Genomic DNA, 18,013 nt, shown 5'->3' with positions numbered 1-18,013 from the left:
CTAGCCTACCTTGACAGATATGCAGCGCTCAGGATTTCTTAGGAAGAGAAATAATGATTAAAGCAGTTTAAACCTGATATGAATACAAGGTCAGAAACTTCTTTTCTAGGCGTGTTTGCTGCTGCTTCCAACAATTCAGGAATGTTTTCCGGCCACTCTACTGCTTTTCATTAAACCACATTCTTTTTCTCTTCACCACACTGAAGCATTTTGGCGAACATGCCAGTCTCAGTTTTAAAATAAAGCATGGAAATTAAACCTGACAGGCACATTTGCCTACACTGCAAAATTTAGCTGGAACGCAGAATTAAGTTCTTTGGTTGGTTGGTTGGTTTTCTTTCTTTTCTTTGCATTTTCTTGTACCAACATTTAGCATGGGGTTCAAACCACTCGCTCATAGTCAGTGAGAATACAGTACTTAGATATGGTTCAGAGTCCAGGCAAGCAATTTGGGATCTTATTTGACTATTTGGGGTTCCTGCTTCTTTGCTAGGGTCCCTCTGGTGATGGAAAATGGAGAACCACATTAGCTCTCCAAGTTCCCCATATCAGCCTTCAGCCTAATTTTCTGCATCTCTGGAAAGAATAGCCAAGGCTAGGTAACAAGGCCCAAGGAGCAAGTTGCTCTGATTGATGTTTTAACCAAGAGTCTTATTACTGCACAAGCAGAATGGAAAGTATGCATAGGTTTCATCTCATCTCATCACACCCCCAACTCCATGCTACTTTCTTGGAAGATTAACCTAGCTGGAGCTGAGAGTAGAACCTAGATGATGAACCATGGTGAAAACAAATATATATTCTCTGGTTTTCACCCACCTGCTATATATTTGAGGTTTATGTTTGACCTCTGTAATTCCAAATCAACAAGTAGAGTTTGTTCGTTTGTTTTATGCCATTTGACTCTAGGCAATTCGCAGATTTTTAAAAAATGAATAAATAATACACTATATGAAATTGTTAAAACTACAGTAACAAGTAGAGAACCAATATAGAAGCTGTATATACTGTAGGTTTTTACCAGCCTCCAGAAGACTATGATTTTTTGCACTGGGCTGTGCCTTATCAGAGAAATAATGTAAAATTTAATTGCATGATGCACTAAGTTTCTGTAGGGTGTCCAAAGCTGGAGAAACGTAAGGAGAACTGGAATGGATTAGGAGAAACTGAAGGCTGCTGAATCCCTGGCTTTGGCAAATTGGGAGTGTATCTTAGGAATGGTGGGCAGCCAACATTGTTTTTCTCTTCCAGGTAGCTATTAAAGTAAAAAACAAGCTATTTTACTTTTTTGGAGTTGGCGATAACGAACACCTTTCAAGGGTTCTCTTGAACAACTACCTTTTTTGTCAGTTGGAAACTTCTAAACACTAAGAGAATCTGATACATTTTTATCGCTTTCTTTGAAATATGCAAGAGCTGTTTGTGGATTTATTATCCTGTCTATATTCACTCCTAGATTGTATTTGAGGGCACCATAAGCAATGGACATTCAGGAGAGATTGCCATCAATGATGTCCGGATAGGCACTGATACCTCTTTGGAGAATTGCATGGGTATGTAAGGATGCATCTCATCTGTAATAAGAAGCAAAAATTCATCTGCACACAATAGGTTTGACAAGTTGAAAGGAGGGGGGGATCTCCTACTTCTGATGTAATTCGCCTTGTCCCACGTAACAAATACTGACAAAGAAAATGTATAAAGCCATCCATCTGGACCATAGCACAACCCTTTGTAGGGTTTTTTTTCCCTACCTTATAGTTCACACAAAATAAGTGGTGTTTGAAGGCTACTTGCAGTTGCATTGCTGTGATTGTTGCACATGGCAAGCTGTTCCTGTGCATGCAAATTAGCCACTGGTATTCACTTTTCACTGTTATAACAAATGCTGGAGCGTGTGTTATTCTACCTTAACGCAGATCCAAGTGGTGCTGCTAGGATGGTTATTTCATGAGAAGCAGCCTTCAGATTATTCCTATGCCAAGCACCCAATACTAAAATCCACCAGTTAACCCCAAAGCAAGTGAGGTGATCTTGGCTTTCAGTTGGGACACAGGAGCGTTGGCTGCGGCTCTGCTGAATGCCATCTCCACTTGCTTTCCCATGGAGAAATTGCTCGGGCTTAGTTCACACAAACAGCTCTGGACTGAGCAAGGCAGGCAAAAAATAACTTGACTAAATGCATCCTATGACATGGACAGAAAGTCTTGCTCATATACGTCAGGCATATTGGAGCAAAGGCTGGGCTTGAATAACTCCTCCCTAAAGGCTTTCCTTTATGAACATTTTCTGAATGGCAGAAGGTTTTCATTTTTTTGGTTTAATTTAAGAGTCCCATGATCCTCCTCAGCAATTTGAATAGGCCAGAAATAGTCAGAAGGCCAATTGCTGTGCACAGAGGTGGTTGTGGGGTGATGGCCCCATGTGGGAAACCCTGTGTCTTTTTTTCTCATTGCCTCCTACTGCACATTACTGACTTCCAGGAAGAGGCCAGGAAGGAGCAGAGGGGCAAAATTAATAGGAATGAGTTGCCCTCCAGCAAATAGCATCTTGGCTCAATAGCTCTTATGTGCAAATGATTCTTCTACCATCATGGCCAAGAGGTCACATAGCAATCATCCATGCAGGCAATCTTATCTTAGGGTTGTTAAGCAGACAGAGTCCTGGCTGCATTAGAGGAAGTCTCACCCATTCATTTAGCTTACTCTCTCCTTCTGGAGGAAGAGTGCCTGGGGAAAGCCGGTACTGATGGCTTTCCTATCAACACACTGAGGGATTAATGTGTGGCTCTGCAGTAGCATGGACTACTCATAATAATAATTAGATGATTACCAACAAAAAATACCCAAGAGCCAAAATCAGTCATCTGTCAGCACTGTATACATAGAAGAGGCTGATCAGATCAACAGAACCCCTTATTAGTAAGAAATAATCACCAGGAAAGTGTGGTGACATGAGAAACCTCATCCAGAAGCCAGGAAGTAAGGTTTAATAATTTTAACTCCTATAAATATGCCAGTTTATTCTACTGACATGAGCATCTGGATGGAGGCAAAAGGGGCCATGATGACAGGTGCATGATGATGCCATCACACAAATGCTGCAGCTCATGTACTTGCACCAGGCATCAGTGCCCAGGTACTAACAACAGCATTTCTGGTAAGACATTCCATGTGTGTTGTCATTTTGGGTATCATTGTGGTTTGTGCTATCAACCACTGAAATAAGGCAGTAGTACAGCACCTGTAGGAGAGGCAGAACCAATTTCTGGCATCATCAGTTGAAGAAAGGCTACCATATCTTAGCTGCAAAACTCCAGCCAACCACTAGATGGCAGCAATTAGGGCCCCTTCCAAATGTTATCTCAATCTGGACTTAAAAAATGCTTCAGCCCCTTTTGCCTAGGCAGTGGATCCTGCATTTCTCCATCATGGTCATCTTCCTTACTCTCTACATCTGTAATAACGCAACTTCTGTGATCATATCAGCTTCAGACTGATGCCTGCACTCATATTTTGAGTATAAGTTAAGTATCAGTTAAGCATGTGCAAAGCACATGCCTTAGCATAGTTTTCCTCAACCTGGTGCCCTGTAGTTGTGTTGGATATCAGTTCCCATACTTGACAGCCACTTTGGCCTTTGGAAACTATAACTGAGAATCACGGGAGCTGAAATTCAACACAACTGGAAAGCACTAGATTGGGGAAGGCTGTTCTGCTATATCTCTGTCAGGTGATTTTTGGGAAAGATTGGGCACAGCAATTCTGATAGATAGATAGATAGATAGATAGATAGATAGATAGATAGATAGATAGATAGATAGATAGATAGATGCCTTCAAGTCAGTGCTGACTCCTGGTGACTGCCTGGACTAGTCCCTGCAGTTTTCCTGGCAAGATTTCAGAAGTGGCTTTCCCTTTCCTGCTTCCTAGGGCTGAGAGAGTGTGACTGGCCCAAGGTCACTCAGCTGGCTTTGAGTCTATGGTGGAACTAGAACTCCCTGTCTCCCAGTTTCTAGCCTGGTGCCTTAACAACTACAGCAAACTGGCTCTCAATTCTATTTCTTAGGAATTAAGTATTGTAGTGCAAGTAAGTATTTGTTACCATTAATGCTCAGGAATCTTCTACACATTTACATGCTAGGTGCAATTGCCATGTTTGCAGTAACAAAAAACAAGCATGTCTTTGCCAGCATTCAGGAACCTGGTTCTGTAGAACCATTTACATGCTCAGATGTTTGCTAAACAGAGGATAAGCGTTGCATTGATATTCCCATAGCTGTCTCATTTATTGAGTAAGGTGGGGAGCTGCTTGAAGAGACTGGAGTTCCATGAATAGGAACATTTTTAAAGATATAAAAGCAGCTGGGGACATTTGAGATGGGGTCTTGGGACTGACAGAATGAGTATTTGATCCTTTTCCTTGCATCATTTTTTAATGTAAAGTGCCCCTTCTAAAACCCCTATTTGTCCCAGGGTTTTTCTCTCATACTATGATTTTAAAATCAGTATCTACTAAAAAAGCAGAGCTCAAATGTCTGACTGATGGTTCTGTTGAATCAGTCAGTATGTGAAATAAACAATATCTGTGAATTGCCACTCTATGTCTATGCGTGTGCATGCACAATGACACACACACACACACACACACACAAACATACCCCACAGAACTATAGAAAGGAACTGACAAGCTTCTGTTTTAAAATTGTAATCCAGAGAAGTAATCAAATTCCTTTCCTACTTGAGAAAAGCATCTAATAGCTCACAATATTACTGTTTTTCTTTTTGAGAGACCTGTCACTTTCTTCTTTAGGCTGGCTGAGTATTTCATAGCACTCCACTGAAACCACAGTTAAACCAAGGAACTCCATTTCCAAATGTAATGCAGAAGTCATCTAAAAATAATAAAAAAAATATTTTCCTTTTTCTTCAGGAAAATAATCAGTGAAATCCACTGGTTGTTGCTCCCCCACCCCTACCCCCAGTTGCTAGTAACAAATTATTTCTGCTAAGTATCTGTTTCTATTCCAGTATTCAAAATTTCCTTTGGGCGGTGGAAACCTATGAGGGAGGGAGAAGTAGAAAAGAGAATGGATGAGGCTGGGGAAAGGTTAGATGGAGGAAATTGCAATTCCCACCCCCACCCCCCTTTTAAACTTGTCAACCCTACTGTCTATATTCATAAGCTAAATTCAGTCCATATATTCTGGATTCAGGGTCAAACATAATGTTATTTATTGTTGCAGATTTTAAAAAATTGTTTTTATTTGCTGTCTGCTGCCCAGAAGCACTACAGTGAGATGGGTGGCCATATAAATTGAATGAATGAATGAATGAATTGGTAAAAAACTGCACATAAATGGAGTTTGTGATATAACATTAAAAATCATGTTATTCCTATGTTTGGGAGAGAAAAAAAAAGCAATGTCCCTAACCATCTCTAAGAAACTAACCAGGATCCTGCTCAAAACCTTCACAAACAGACACTGCAGTACATATGTAACAGATGGTACTTTAGAAAACAGTTCCTGATACACATTACAAATCACATCTTAAGTTTATTTCACAGGTGCTGTTTTTTCTTTTCTTAACTTTTCTTTATGGGAAGCTTTCCAACTTACGAAACCTCTTATCATATCCTCCCTTCCTGCAACCAACTTAGTTTTAATCTATAATAATATTAATCATATTTAGTTTCTCTTGCTTACCACCCCAGTAATTTTATTCCTTCATTTTTAAAACTGGAAGCAACCCCCCACCTGCAGTCTCCAAACCAAAAGAGATGCATGGAGAAAGGAAGAAGGGTCATCTTTGCTTCTTGGCGTGTGTTCTGTGTCATTCCTCAAAAAGGGCATAACACCTTTGCAGTGGTTTTTAGCAAGTACCATGTTATAGGTGTTATTACAAGTGTTGCCACACCAAATGGGACCAAGGTATGAATCGAAGGCAGCATTTGTTGTGTTAATCTTCAGTGTATGAGAACTGAGAGTCTTCCCTTGGGGACCTCATGGTGGCATCCATAGGGTTAACTCATTTTATCCCTCAAGCAACCTGTGAGCTAGAAGAGGATGAGAGATGTAGAGACTGAGATACTCTGTGTGCTTTGCAACCAGCACTGTTTCAGACCCTGAGTTTACCAGTTTTCACCTAACATTCTACCTTCTGTTCCAAACATTTAAAGAGAATACAATTGCAATTATGTTTCTACTTCTGGAACACAGTGGACAGCCCTAGTGGAGGGGGGAGCCTGTAGCCCCAAACACATTTTTTAGAGAATTATCCTCAGTGAATATGGATATCCTACTCCTTCCCCCCACCCCCCAAAAAAGGATATAGGATTGGCTGCCACTTGTACAAATTGATAAAGAGGTTCTTCAAGGTTAGAGGTTTCAGGGCACTCCTTATAATCACATGGGTTACTATCTTCAGGATCTATAATTCGCTGATGGAAACACTAATTTTCAACTCTTCTTTTTATTTATAGAACCCATTGCAGCTTTCCCTGGTGAACACACATTTGAAATTTCAGGTAAAAATGCACTTCTTACCTTTTTTTTTTTTACTGCATGGTTTATTTTCTGATTTTTTAAACACTTAAAAATGAATGTGTGTGCAAAACGTGAGATGCAAACAACACTAACACAAATTTGCTATGCAAGACGTTTCCATTGGCCTTTAAGTAAGCAAGTGGATAGGATGTCGGTGAGAGGGCTAAAAACAGTATAACTTTTTACCCAATAAAATACAGGATTAATGTCTAAACATCGTCTTAGGCCAGTTTCAGTTATAAGAACCCTTTCAGAATGTTTTTAAAGTTGTGCAGATCTACTAGCTTGTAAGCATTAACACCCTAATGAAATAAAAATGGATGAGAAACCTGATGCCTGTATGTGCATCCTCGCCCAGCTGAAAGATTTCTCTGGGGAAGAGCAAGCATGCTTTTACTTGGACAATATCCTGGAAAGCTCAATATGCCTTTGCAGCTTACTGCTTTACCTTTTTAAAAAGTAGAGCTTTTTCTCTCTTAACTATTCTGCCTAAGTTCAACTAGCGTACCACTAGGGTGGCAAATGCGTCTTCCATTGAATTTCTGCCTTTCACATACATAAAAGGTGGCAGCCTGTATAGATTGCAAACTCTGCACTCATTATTTGGAAGGTGGTTACGTAGGTGCCTTTGTTAAGATGAATGGGACTTAAGGCTTATTTTGTGTCTTCTCTGTATGGTTCAGAAGCATTAAACTGAAATCTGTTTAACTGTGTTGTGTAGCTCAGCTGAAAATCTTCTAGAAATACTAATTTGAAAAGGATATCTAATAGCGATAGGCAACCCAAGGCTGCCTGTGGCTCTGAACTTTCCCCTTCCAACACTCAGAGATTCTACCACCAAAATTTGGTGGCAAACTGCCAAATTGCAGCACCTCAATTTCCTGCCAGTAAATGAACAAAGGGGTATAAACCTTTGGATTGATTTTCACACCTTAAAAAAAGTAAAATAATAACAACAACAACAACAATAGGCTGGTAATATCACAAAAGCAACCCAAAAAACCTTCTTCATGTGCTGCAGCCTTGCTTAGGGCTATCCTTTTGGGGTTGCAGGAATCCAGATGACCATTAAAAGGCAGCAAAGCGTTTAGAGTTTTTTCTATCTCTTTGCTCCCAACTAGTGGCTAGTCAGACTTTTGCACCCCAGATATGGTAGTCCTACACTAGCCACTAGGAAACATGGATAAAATTAAAGGTGGTCATTGTAAAATTGCCCAGACCTGAATTGTAAGAATGCTGAAGCTGCATTGCAGGGCTAGTACAGAAGTTATATCTAGCTGTATTAGAAATCAGACCACCTAATAATAGAGATCATAAAGATGCAAATGAGCTCCTCTCCCTCTGCAACACCAGGCAAGGAGCAGTGAAGCTTTAAAATATAAGATGGGGGAATAAATGGCCACCACAGAGAGGCTTAACCCCCAAATCAGAGTGAATTAGAAGTGCAGTGAGGTGGCAGTGATGAATATTTTAGCATCATGTTTTCAGCCAACAAGTGCTAAGGCAGGGGGCATGGCAGGTAGGGGAGGAGGGAACTGAAACAGAGGAACAACTGTCACCCTGAATCTGAAGGCTGACATTTAGTCAGAGAGAAGAAGGTGAAATGGTGCATTTAATAGCTTAATGTTGGCCTGAAGAAAAGAAAATGGGAAGGCTTAGATTGATAAAACCTGTAGAAGGAAGCAAAAGGGGAAAGGAATGCAGGGAGATTGTCCTGCTCATTAAACTTGATTCTGAATCAGTGGAGATGTACTGTTGTGTGTATGTCAGGGGGGAGGAAGCAAAGCATCTCTTTTTTAATCTGGGGAAATTTTTCGTTTTGTTTTGTTTTGCAATGCTTTCTGCCTTTCACCTGTCAAATGCAAAACTCTAGTGTGGCCAAAAGGAAAGGGGATTCATTTCCAAAAGCTTTCAGTGTAGATTAAATCATTTTTGTTGCATTGATTAATGGATAGATAGTTCTTCCTTGAGCAATTTCAGGCAATTGGCAACATATTGCCAGACATTGCTGCCTGTGACTTCCAGAAAATACGTATTTTCAGTAGTTGGGAGAAGCTGGCTTGGTTCTGAAAAGTAGTTTGCAAAGTCCTTCTGCATTAAGATTTAGAGTCTAGTAGAAAGTCAAGGATGAAAGGTATATTGACCTTCAAAACATTTTATGCTTGTCTGAAGTTAAAGTAGAAAGTTGTTTAGCAATCTTGGCATGACTGTTTCTATGTTCAGGATTTTGTTGGTTTATTATTTTCCCAATGGAAAGTAGCCTGATAGTCTAATCCCAAATTTTGTTGTTTTGTGCATAGCAATTGTGACCAGTATGCTGATGTTGCAGAGATGCTATATAGATGCTGCAAGGCAAATGAATTGAATTATGATCCTTTTACATGTTTGTTGATTGATGACAGATAACTACAATGACTGCATATGTGTAATATAGCTACTTGCATCCTACCACATATGTTAGCCTTTTAAAATTTGCTGCTGAAGCCCCATTTTATAGAATGGACAGGAGTACTGGCAACTTTTTGGCTCAAATGAGTACATATTTTATTAGAAAGGATTTGGGTATTGTGTTATGTTTTAAACAGGACTGGTTTAAAAGGCTGTTGGAGTAGAGCCACTTTTCCATCCTGGTTTAGAATGCGGTGTGCAAATACTTGAGTGATGAACCTTTGTTCTGAATACTTGAAGTACAGGAGGAGAGCAGTGTCACTGAGCAGGAAAAATAGCTTTTGTATTTCTCGAAGGGGATACATTGGTGTGCAGGGCTACTGATACCTTTTCTTCCCAATTGGAGAAAAACCGAGACAAGGCCTGAGGTCTAACTCAAATGTCCCCCCACCTTCTGGGGGAAGTCTGCACTGTACTTCCTTAGACTACAGGTGGGGGTTCATGTGGATAAATGCTCTTCTATGGAAACATTCCCTCTGTGTTGCTTAAAAGCTTAGTTGCCATGAAGAATGGACCAGCCCTATATTTTCCTCGACCACCTTAATCTGCTATGTGCAGGAACTTATTTTATTTTGCTTCCTTTTATTTTTATGGAGAAATGCATAGTTTTGTGAATCCCCACTTTCAAGCTGAACATTTGTCAGTCTGCCTTACAAATAATTATTGGATTCTCCTTTGTGCAAATTAAAATTCCTAGCCATTCCTGAAAGTGGGGGTGGTGGAACCTCTGTGCTTTCTGAGAACAGTGCTGGCCTAAAAACAATTTTGTTGAACATACATACTGTAACTGAAGGGCAGAAGTTAGGAGGACAGCTGGACACACTTTCGCTCTGCTTGTTTCCTACATGAAGCACCCTAATCCAAAAAGCAGAGTGTTCTCCACTTCAGCCTCACTTGGAGCAGTTTGTGTGTGGTCCCATGGAAGGAGATAGGAAGACTTTCACAGAAGTTTGTCTTTTAGGAAGGACTGTGCAAATCTTCTGAGAGGGTGAGCAAGCTGTTCCCCCGTGCCTTTAAACTTGCCTTGCATGAGGAAACAAGGCAAGTTTGTTGCCTACAACACACGCAAGCAAGCGAGCAAACAGGTCCCCTCCCCCTGCCTTTCATGTTGTGTTCTTTCCTGCCAGGTGTGCTACTAAGCTGAGCGCAGGGAGAACCAATGGAAGAAAGTTTCAGTTTTCTAATTTCTCACCCCACCGACAACCTGGGAATACAAAGGCAGTCTCCAAGTAGCAAGCAGGCATTTTCTGTTTATACATTGCTGAACAACAAATCTGTGTTTGCTCTTAAGGGTGCACAGGAAGAGGCGTGTGTTTTCAAACACCTGCTTGTCAGATCTGTTTTTGGCATATTTAGGTATATACTTTGAACAGAGAAATGTAAAGTGCCCATCTTGAAAATGCAATATGTAAAGAACTATACACCACAGGAAGCCTTCCAACAGCCTGAGCTACTTAGGTGGATGCTTTCTATTTAGTACTACGGATTTTTTCCCTCTCTTTTCTTTTCCTTCCTTCCTGCCTGCCTGTGGCTGCTATTTTCCCACCTTCCTTTTAGTCTGAGAGAAAATGCCCGTCATGTTAAAGGACAATATACAAGGGGCTGTTTTCTGCTGATGGGAGACAACACCCCATCATGCTAAGTGCGGACAAACGCAGCTAGCAGTAATTCCCAAGCCTTCACCTGCTCTGCATGCTAGCCTTGCTATTTCACACCCTTGTGGTGAGCTCTTCTCCACCCATCCTTCACATTGCAATAGGGGTCTGCCATTTTCAACCATAATCCTTTGTGTTTATTCCTACATCATAGTTGCATGTGACAGAACTAAGGGAAAGCAGTGGAGAAGACCTTCCCTCTCTCTTTACCCAGGGCAGAGTAGAATATGATGTTCCATAACATCCTACAGTGTTTAGTTGAAAATCACAGCAGGATAGCATACTCAAACCTATTGCTCCAGATTAGTTGTATTAGAGAACAGAAAGTGATTAGAAGAAAAAGAACAGTGGCTTCAGATGCTCATAATCTATATTTGTCCTTCTGTATATTACAGAAGATGGCTGGGGTCTTGATCTGATACTGAGAAGATTGTGGCGCTACCCCTATTTTAAGAAAATATGCTTAACTGGAGGCACGATAAAAATACAGCTGAAGCCACCCAAAACAGCACTGTTATCTAGAACATACATACATACATACTTACATATTCCCTTCTCACCCCTATGGGTGATATGTGTCTTCCTCAATCTCAAGTCTTCTGCCAGAGGCCTGGGAGTTTGAGGGTTCTGCGCAGTTCCTTTGCTGTTCCTAGCATTGCACTCTTCTGGACAGAGAGCTCTGATGTGGCTCCTGGGATCTGTTGGAGCCACTCTCCCGGCTTAGGAGTCACAGCCCTGAGTGCTCCTACCACCACTGGGACCATTTTGGCCTTCACTTTCCACATCCTTTCTAGTTCCTCCTTCAGGCCCTGGTACTTCTCCAGCTTCTCATGCTCCTTCTTCCTGATGTTGCTGTCACTTGGCACTGCTACATCTATCACCCCCGCTGTCTCCTGGTCCTTGTCTACTACCACAATGTCTGGTTGACAGGCCACTACCTGCCTGTCTGTCTGGATCTGGAAGTCCCACAGGATCTTAGCCCTGTCATTCTCCACAACCTTCTGTGGAATCTCCCATCTGGACTTGGGAGGGTCTAGCCCATATACTGTGCAGATGTTCCTGTACACAATGCCAGCTACTTGGTTGTGCCGTTCAGTGTATTCTGTTCCTGCCTGCATCTTACACCCTGCCACTATGTGTTGGATTCTCTCTGAGGCCTCTTTGCACAGTCTGCACCTCGGGTCCTGTCTAGTGTGGTAGACCCCTGCTTCTGTGGATCTGGTGCTTAGTGCCTGTATATTAAATCCCCTATGCAGCTTTATTTCCAGTGTTCAGATTCCACCCAACAAATTATGCATGTGCAACAGAAAAGGAAGAGAAAGTTATATTTTCTGTTGGTGGCCTGCCTTATTTGGGTTATTTAATAAGTTCTTTTCACAAAACCTTTTAATGTCCTTCCTTTTGAACATATTCAGAAGACCATGACATCCCCAGCCCCACACCCAATCCACTGAATATGGATTCCACATTTCTCTTTTTTTGTTTTCTGGTATGTCTAGGATGAGAGCAGATGAAACAGCAAGGGACAGCCATATCCAGTAGAGCAGAGCATTGCATAGGTTTGGGGGAGAAAGACAGGCTTTGTCTTGAATCAGTATGGATCCCTGACTTTGGGGGGTGGGGGGTGGAAACTTGCTGCTTCTAAACCTCTAGGCCATAAAGTACCAATGAACTGGTTACATGTGACTAATGATGAAGCTGCCATTTGCATTTCTGTTCTTGTGCTACCTGGGTGGCAAAGCAAGGAGACTGAGTGGAGAAGTTTGCATTGTTCAGCAGGCTGCAGGATAGTTTCTCCTTGTTCATCCTTCCAAAGGAGATGGGCAGCTTTATTGCTCAGGTTTGTTTTTGTGGGGTTCTTTCTAAACTTCTCATCTTGGCATTTGAAGCAAGGCACAATTTCCACTAGAAAAGTAAACAAGCTTTGGGGATATATTGTTTGGGAAAGAGTAAAGGAAGTAGAGAAGTTAGGTAGGGATCAGCAGTGGCTTGAATTTTCCCAGGCAGGAGGAAAGGAAAGGAAGGATATAAGGGCTCAGCAGGGCTCTGGACCTTATTAGAGTACGTTGTCACCCCAAAGTGACTGCCCTTTGACTGCTTGCATCTAAACTCTTTCCCCCAGACCACCCACAGGTTTCCATACGCTCTTTGGCTGAATCTTTTGGAGTTCTTTGCAGAGTCTTCTGCTTGTTGTTTACAATGATCAGAGTCGGATAGGTTCATGAGGGATACAAAAAACAAAGGTCCTGTTAAATAGAAGAAAAAATCCACATTAACAAAATATCTTTTTAGATCTAGTTCAAAGATCAGAGAAGCATTCCATCTTCTTAGAACTTAGGGGTTTAGCCTGTATAGTCAGTTTACATGGAATGTTTGGAATGTTAATGGAGACAGCAGGCATTCACAGTAGAGTTCATCCAGAATTGTGATATCAGGGCCTTGCCCTGAGAATAAGATCACTAGACTTAAGACAACCCTTGTTCCTTACTAATTCTAGGTTTTAGGTCCCTCCTCCCACAAATTTATATCTCACAAAAGGTGGGATAAAATATGTATGTATGTATGTATGTATGTATGTATGTATGTATGTATGTATATCTTAATAATTGGGTGGAAGGGGCAGAGAGACAGCTGAAGGTAAGGAAAGCCAGCCATTCCTTAGTGTCGTGTTACTTGAGACACAGCTCTTCAAACCTCTTCACAAAAATAATTGGAGACCATCAAGCATTCCATTTCCTAATACTGTGAGTTGATGAAAAGAGAAGACAGACAGCAACAGTCTCCTTGCTCCCCTAAACCACCTTCTTTTTTTGGTGGGGTGGGAAGAGGATCCTGCAAGCTGATACCCTCTCTGGAGGGTCTTAACATTCGAGGCTCTCTAGCTATGTCTGGAACAGGCTCAGTGGAAGCTTTGTTGCACGTTCTCCCACTGACTGATTTCATTCTGTTGTTGGGATGGAGGGTGAGCAGAAAGGCCTCCTTTCATCACCCCTTCCAATAAACAGCTTCTCAGCAGAGATGGAAGGTTACTTGCTGATGGTTATGCTGATGGCTTCTAGTGTGTGTGTGTGAGGTAGAGAAATAATACATTTTTATTACAGATGTCTGGGCGATTGATCATTTTATGCTTCTGGAAAAGTCTGTGCTCCGAATATTGTTTTAAACCCCATCCTGGTACTGTATAGCTGTCAATTTGAAGCAACCTAACCATAAAGGTATCAACAGGTACCTTGCATTAAAACAAGAATTGAATACCTAGTGCCTTTATGAGCCTGCCTAAGGGGGTAGCTGCTAAAAATTTTGAGGAAGGCAAAATGCCCCTACTTTCTTTTTTGTTTTAATTATTATTTAATGAAAAGATGGCATGAGCTGGGTGAATGCTGAACACCAGAAGAAGAGATGTCCACAGGTACCACATTGGAGATCCCAGTCCTAGGTTATCTCCCAGGCTGTTAACAATGATGATGCTTGGTCTCCCAATGCCAATGACCAAGGAGAACAATCATCACCTTTTGAGATGGAGTAAGGGGACTATAAGAGGTGCTTGGATGACATTTCTGAAATAGCATCTTAGGGACTGATATTTATACTGGCTTATTTGGACTAATGTCAGGGGAACTGGCGAAGAAAATCATGCTGAGTCATAGCTACAACTCTAGTTACTTTATTGGTCATGCCATATACAGAATTTTGCCAGACTAAAGGTTCCTTAACTGAGCTAAAGGGAAAAATACCCTTGGGAATCTAGGGTGGTGCTAGTCTAACTTTCTTCCTCCCCCCCCCCCCCCACCTCCAAACTCTGCAAGCTGTGAGAACGCTTATCTGCCTGGAATGCGCTCTCTCCTCCCTCAGCTCTGAGCTCCATCACATCTAAGGTCCATTGTGCTGTTCAGCATTTTGGGCAATGATTCTTGCAAAGTGTTTGTTTTTATATGTGCATATCTGATTCATACCAAAGAGTCCTGATTATGTGAGCTCTTTGAACAATACATCTAGATATAGGGGCATAAGTAAGCTCTGATTGGTTTAATTTGTATATTTAGTCAACTTAAATTGAGTTGATCAACTGGAAGTAGAATTAATTAGTGATGAAAATGTTAATTGGAGAGGATTTCTACTTAAGTCTATACCATTATGTCTGTAGGAAATAAGAAGAGAGATTTTTCTTCTAATAAATGCTAATTTTCACTTATTAAATTATAAGTTTTATCTAACATATTCTTTAGCTCCCCAAAAAAGCATTTATGTATGTCAAAAAGTTGATTTATATAGACATTTATTTAAGTTTAATTGATTACTTGGGTAATAATATACAATTAACAAACTCATTATTATCTTATACCTATCTTTTAAGAAGGAAATTCCATTGCATTCAGTGAAACTTAGTTATTTTATTATGATAAAAAATATAGAAACAGAGATTAATATATATTCATAAATGTAATTTCCCAGTTATATAGATGCAGCTCAGAACACACTGATATAAATTAACATAAAATCTTTTCAAAACCCGCTAGTACATCCCCTTTACTTGAGCAGTAATTCACCTTTGACCACATATTTATGTCACGTGGAACAGATAATAGCCCAAAATTTAGCTACATTACAGGAAATGCTCAATTTTTGATCTTGTAAAAGGCAAGATAGATAAAATGCAAAGCTTTGCCTGGCTGATTTCTTAAAATAGCTGAAATCAATGTTGCATGGACATTGGAGAAGGCAGAAGAGGAAAACGTACAGTATATCATCCTTTATAGCTTTCCTAACCTATAGAACATACTTTTCAATGGGGATGGTGTGTGAGCTACCCAATAACAGTGTGGATTGCCATGCTTTGTATTTAGGCTGTATTCTTGTCTCAGAATCTTTGACTTTCCCATGTCTCCCTTTTTTCTGGAATATCTGAACAACTGTCCTTAGTCTGAACCAAAGATATATTCTAAAGCTGTCTATTAAATTAACTAGTATGACCCAATATTAATTTATTCCCATATCTACCTCCCTCTTCCTTATCACTGCCTAGATGGATTGCCATGCCTTGATAGTTCAAAGCATGGCAATCCACACTGTTATTGGGTAGCTCACACACCATCCCCATTGAAAAGCATGTTCTAGTTACCTAGAGTTTGTAGCAGTCATTGATGTAAAGCTAATATTATATGAGTTATACTTAGCTTGCAGTCCCAGATGCACTTATTATGGAGTAAGCCCTGTTGAAAAGTACAGTGGAATTTATTTTTGAGTAGATATACATTAAACTGTGCCAGAAGTCCATTCCAGATTAGCTCTGAATCAGAAAGTCATGCTAGAATCGTGAAATGGATTTTCTGTGTTCTGCTCTATTCCGAAGGCTGGGGCTGGCTTGGGAAATGCTTCTAAAATCTTGGAGCATGATGGCCTGTGAAAGCACAGCTTCTTTCCCATTTTCTTTTCCCATAGGAATGAAGCATGTTTTTCCTCTCTAGTATCTTTTCTGTAATCCTGTCACAACCTTCTTCATACTTTGCAATTAAACTCTTGTCACTTGTTTAAAATGGTGATATGTTTTGTCACTGCTTGACAAACAAATACCATATTGCTGCTAGACGGGGCTGATTGGAGAAGGGGCGGGGGGCCCTGCTCCTATCAAGTATAATGGCTATTAACAAAATTTACATCGTTTCCCCCTCCCCCTATTAATGAAATGCTTTAATTTGCCTGCTTGTCAAAATCCAAGTTATGTTCCCACATAGCTCGGTCATGCAAGACCTTGTTTTAATTGCACAGAATTTCTCTCAGAGCATGTGTATGTGTGTGTGTATTTGTGTGCTTGTTGTTTTTACTCCACCTGCATGCCTCCCACCTAGCAACATTCTTCTGTCTCTCCCCCAGGGGGCACCCTTCTGCCAGGGAGCGAGCCCACAGTGGACACGGTGTCAGTGCAGCCCATCCCAGCCTACTGGTATTACGTTATGGCCGCCGGAGGTGCTGTTCTGGTTCTGGTCTCCGTCGCGCTGGCCCTTGTGCTCCACTACCACCGGTTCCGCTATGCGGCCAAGAAGAGTGATCACTCCATCACCTACAAAACCTCCCACTATGCCAACGGGGCCCCTCTGGCTGTGGAGCCAACCTTAACAATAAAACTAGAGCAAGATCGCAGTTCGCATTGCTGAGAATGGAACAGGAACACAATCATTTTAAACAAAAACAAAACCAGACTTCAGATATGTTGCCTCAATTTTGCACTTTTCTCCTTGCCCAGCATATATGTGAACTCAAGGTATCTTTTCCCCCCGACCCCCTGGTTCTTTGACAAACTCTTAAACTATAATGCTGCATCTTGGAAGAGACTCCGTTCCCTTTGAATGCTCCTTTATTTTTATTTTCAAAGACTTGATTTTGGGTTTTATCCAGTAGACACCTTGCAAGGAAACTCAAGAGCAAGTCCTGAGGGGTATGCAAGAGAATAGGTGTGTGCGCTTGTATATCTATATCTATATGTATGTACGTGTGCATGTGTGTGACATTGGCTGGATGGCTCCCTGAAAAGATTATTTAGGACTTGCGTGTACCATTCTGGCTTTCTTCCTGGAATACCTTTTGAAAGCTGAAGACACTGATTTGTTTCCTTGGTGAAGTGAACAATGTTTTTTGTTGCCTTATCTAGCTCTGGCTGGGTTTATGACTGAGATCCTTTAAGAATGTCAGCTGGTTCAGGCTGTTGAAAAAAAGAAAGGCTTGGCCCACGACAAATTAAACATGGCAAGCCAAAAAAGGAAAGGAAAAATCACTGTGGAGAATGGGAAGAACCCAGAACGGCTTGGCGATGGTCAAAACTCAGATTGTACAGTATTGCATTCCCAGACATCATAAAAACATAGCCATTGTTTTGGTAGTGGAATTAATCCCTCAACAAAACAAATCTTTTTGAAGTTGCCTTATAAAAGAGAAGCTCATAATGAACGTTCAGTTTATCTGCTAAACCCAGCCTTAGAGTAATGCATAGATATCAGTACATCTAAAGATTTGGAAAACGTAGCTCCATAAATTGGAAGTTTACTTAGTTTGATTAGTGAACCTTGCTCCCAGTGATACTTCATTGGGGGGGGGGTTGGGGGGGTGAGAGTAAGAATTTTTTTTCCTTGTATTTTACTAATAATTTACAAGAGACAGAGAACAGTTTTCCCTGTTTTCTCTCTCCAAGTTCACATTAATGGCTGACTGACACAGTTTGCATTTGTTGTCATGTTGCTTCTTCAGATGTTGGTAGTAATATCTGTCAACTAAAGCTCCCAAAATAAGGGCCTACTAAAATCCAGATATCTTTGCATCTTTTAATGAAAGAGGCATAAAGGAATTCCCAGTAAGCCTCTCTTTATTGATT

The 18,013-nt window shown here is 40.9% G+C and overlaps 1 protein-coding gene across 4 annotated transcripts in view; it reads left to right on the top strand.

Annotated features, from left to right (window-relative positions):
• NRP2 (neuropilin 2) overlaps positions 1-18,013 on the top strand; it is a 179,362-nt gene that overhangs the window by 136,055 nt on the left and 25,294 nt on the right. For 2 of the 4 annotated variants that reach the window (XM_063317962.1, XM_063317963.1), the window contains exons 14-16: positions 1,457-1,553; positions 6,484-6,528; positions 16,522-17,743. In XM_063317962.1, coding sequence (XP_063174032.1) covers positions 1,457-1,553; positions 6,484-6,528; positions 16,522-16,802 — 423 coding nt within the window. In that variant the 3' untranslated portion in view covers positions 16,803-17,743. Of the gene's footprint in view, positions 1-1,456; positions 1,554-6,483; positions 6,529-16,521; positions 17,744-18,013 lie in introns of those variants that run through there. The other 2 variants (XM_063317960.1, XM_063317961.1) reach the window with 1 other exon arrangement.

This window comes from Candoia aspera, chromosome 1, assembly GCF_035149785.1.
Source record: "Candoia aspera isolate rCanAsp1 chromosome 1, rCanAsp1.hap2, whole genome shotgun sequence".
NCBI classification, from domain to species: domain Eukaryota; kingdom Metazoa; phylum Chordata; class Lepidosauria; order Squamata; family Boidae; genus Candoia; species Candoia aspera.
This window is presented reverse-complemented; position numbering and strand designations above follow the sequence as displayed.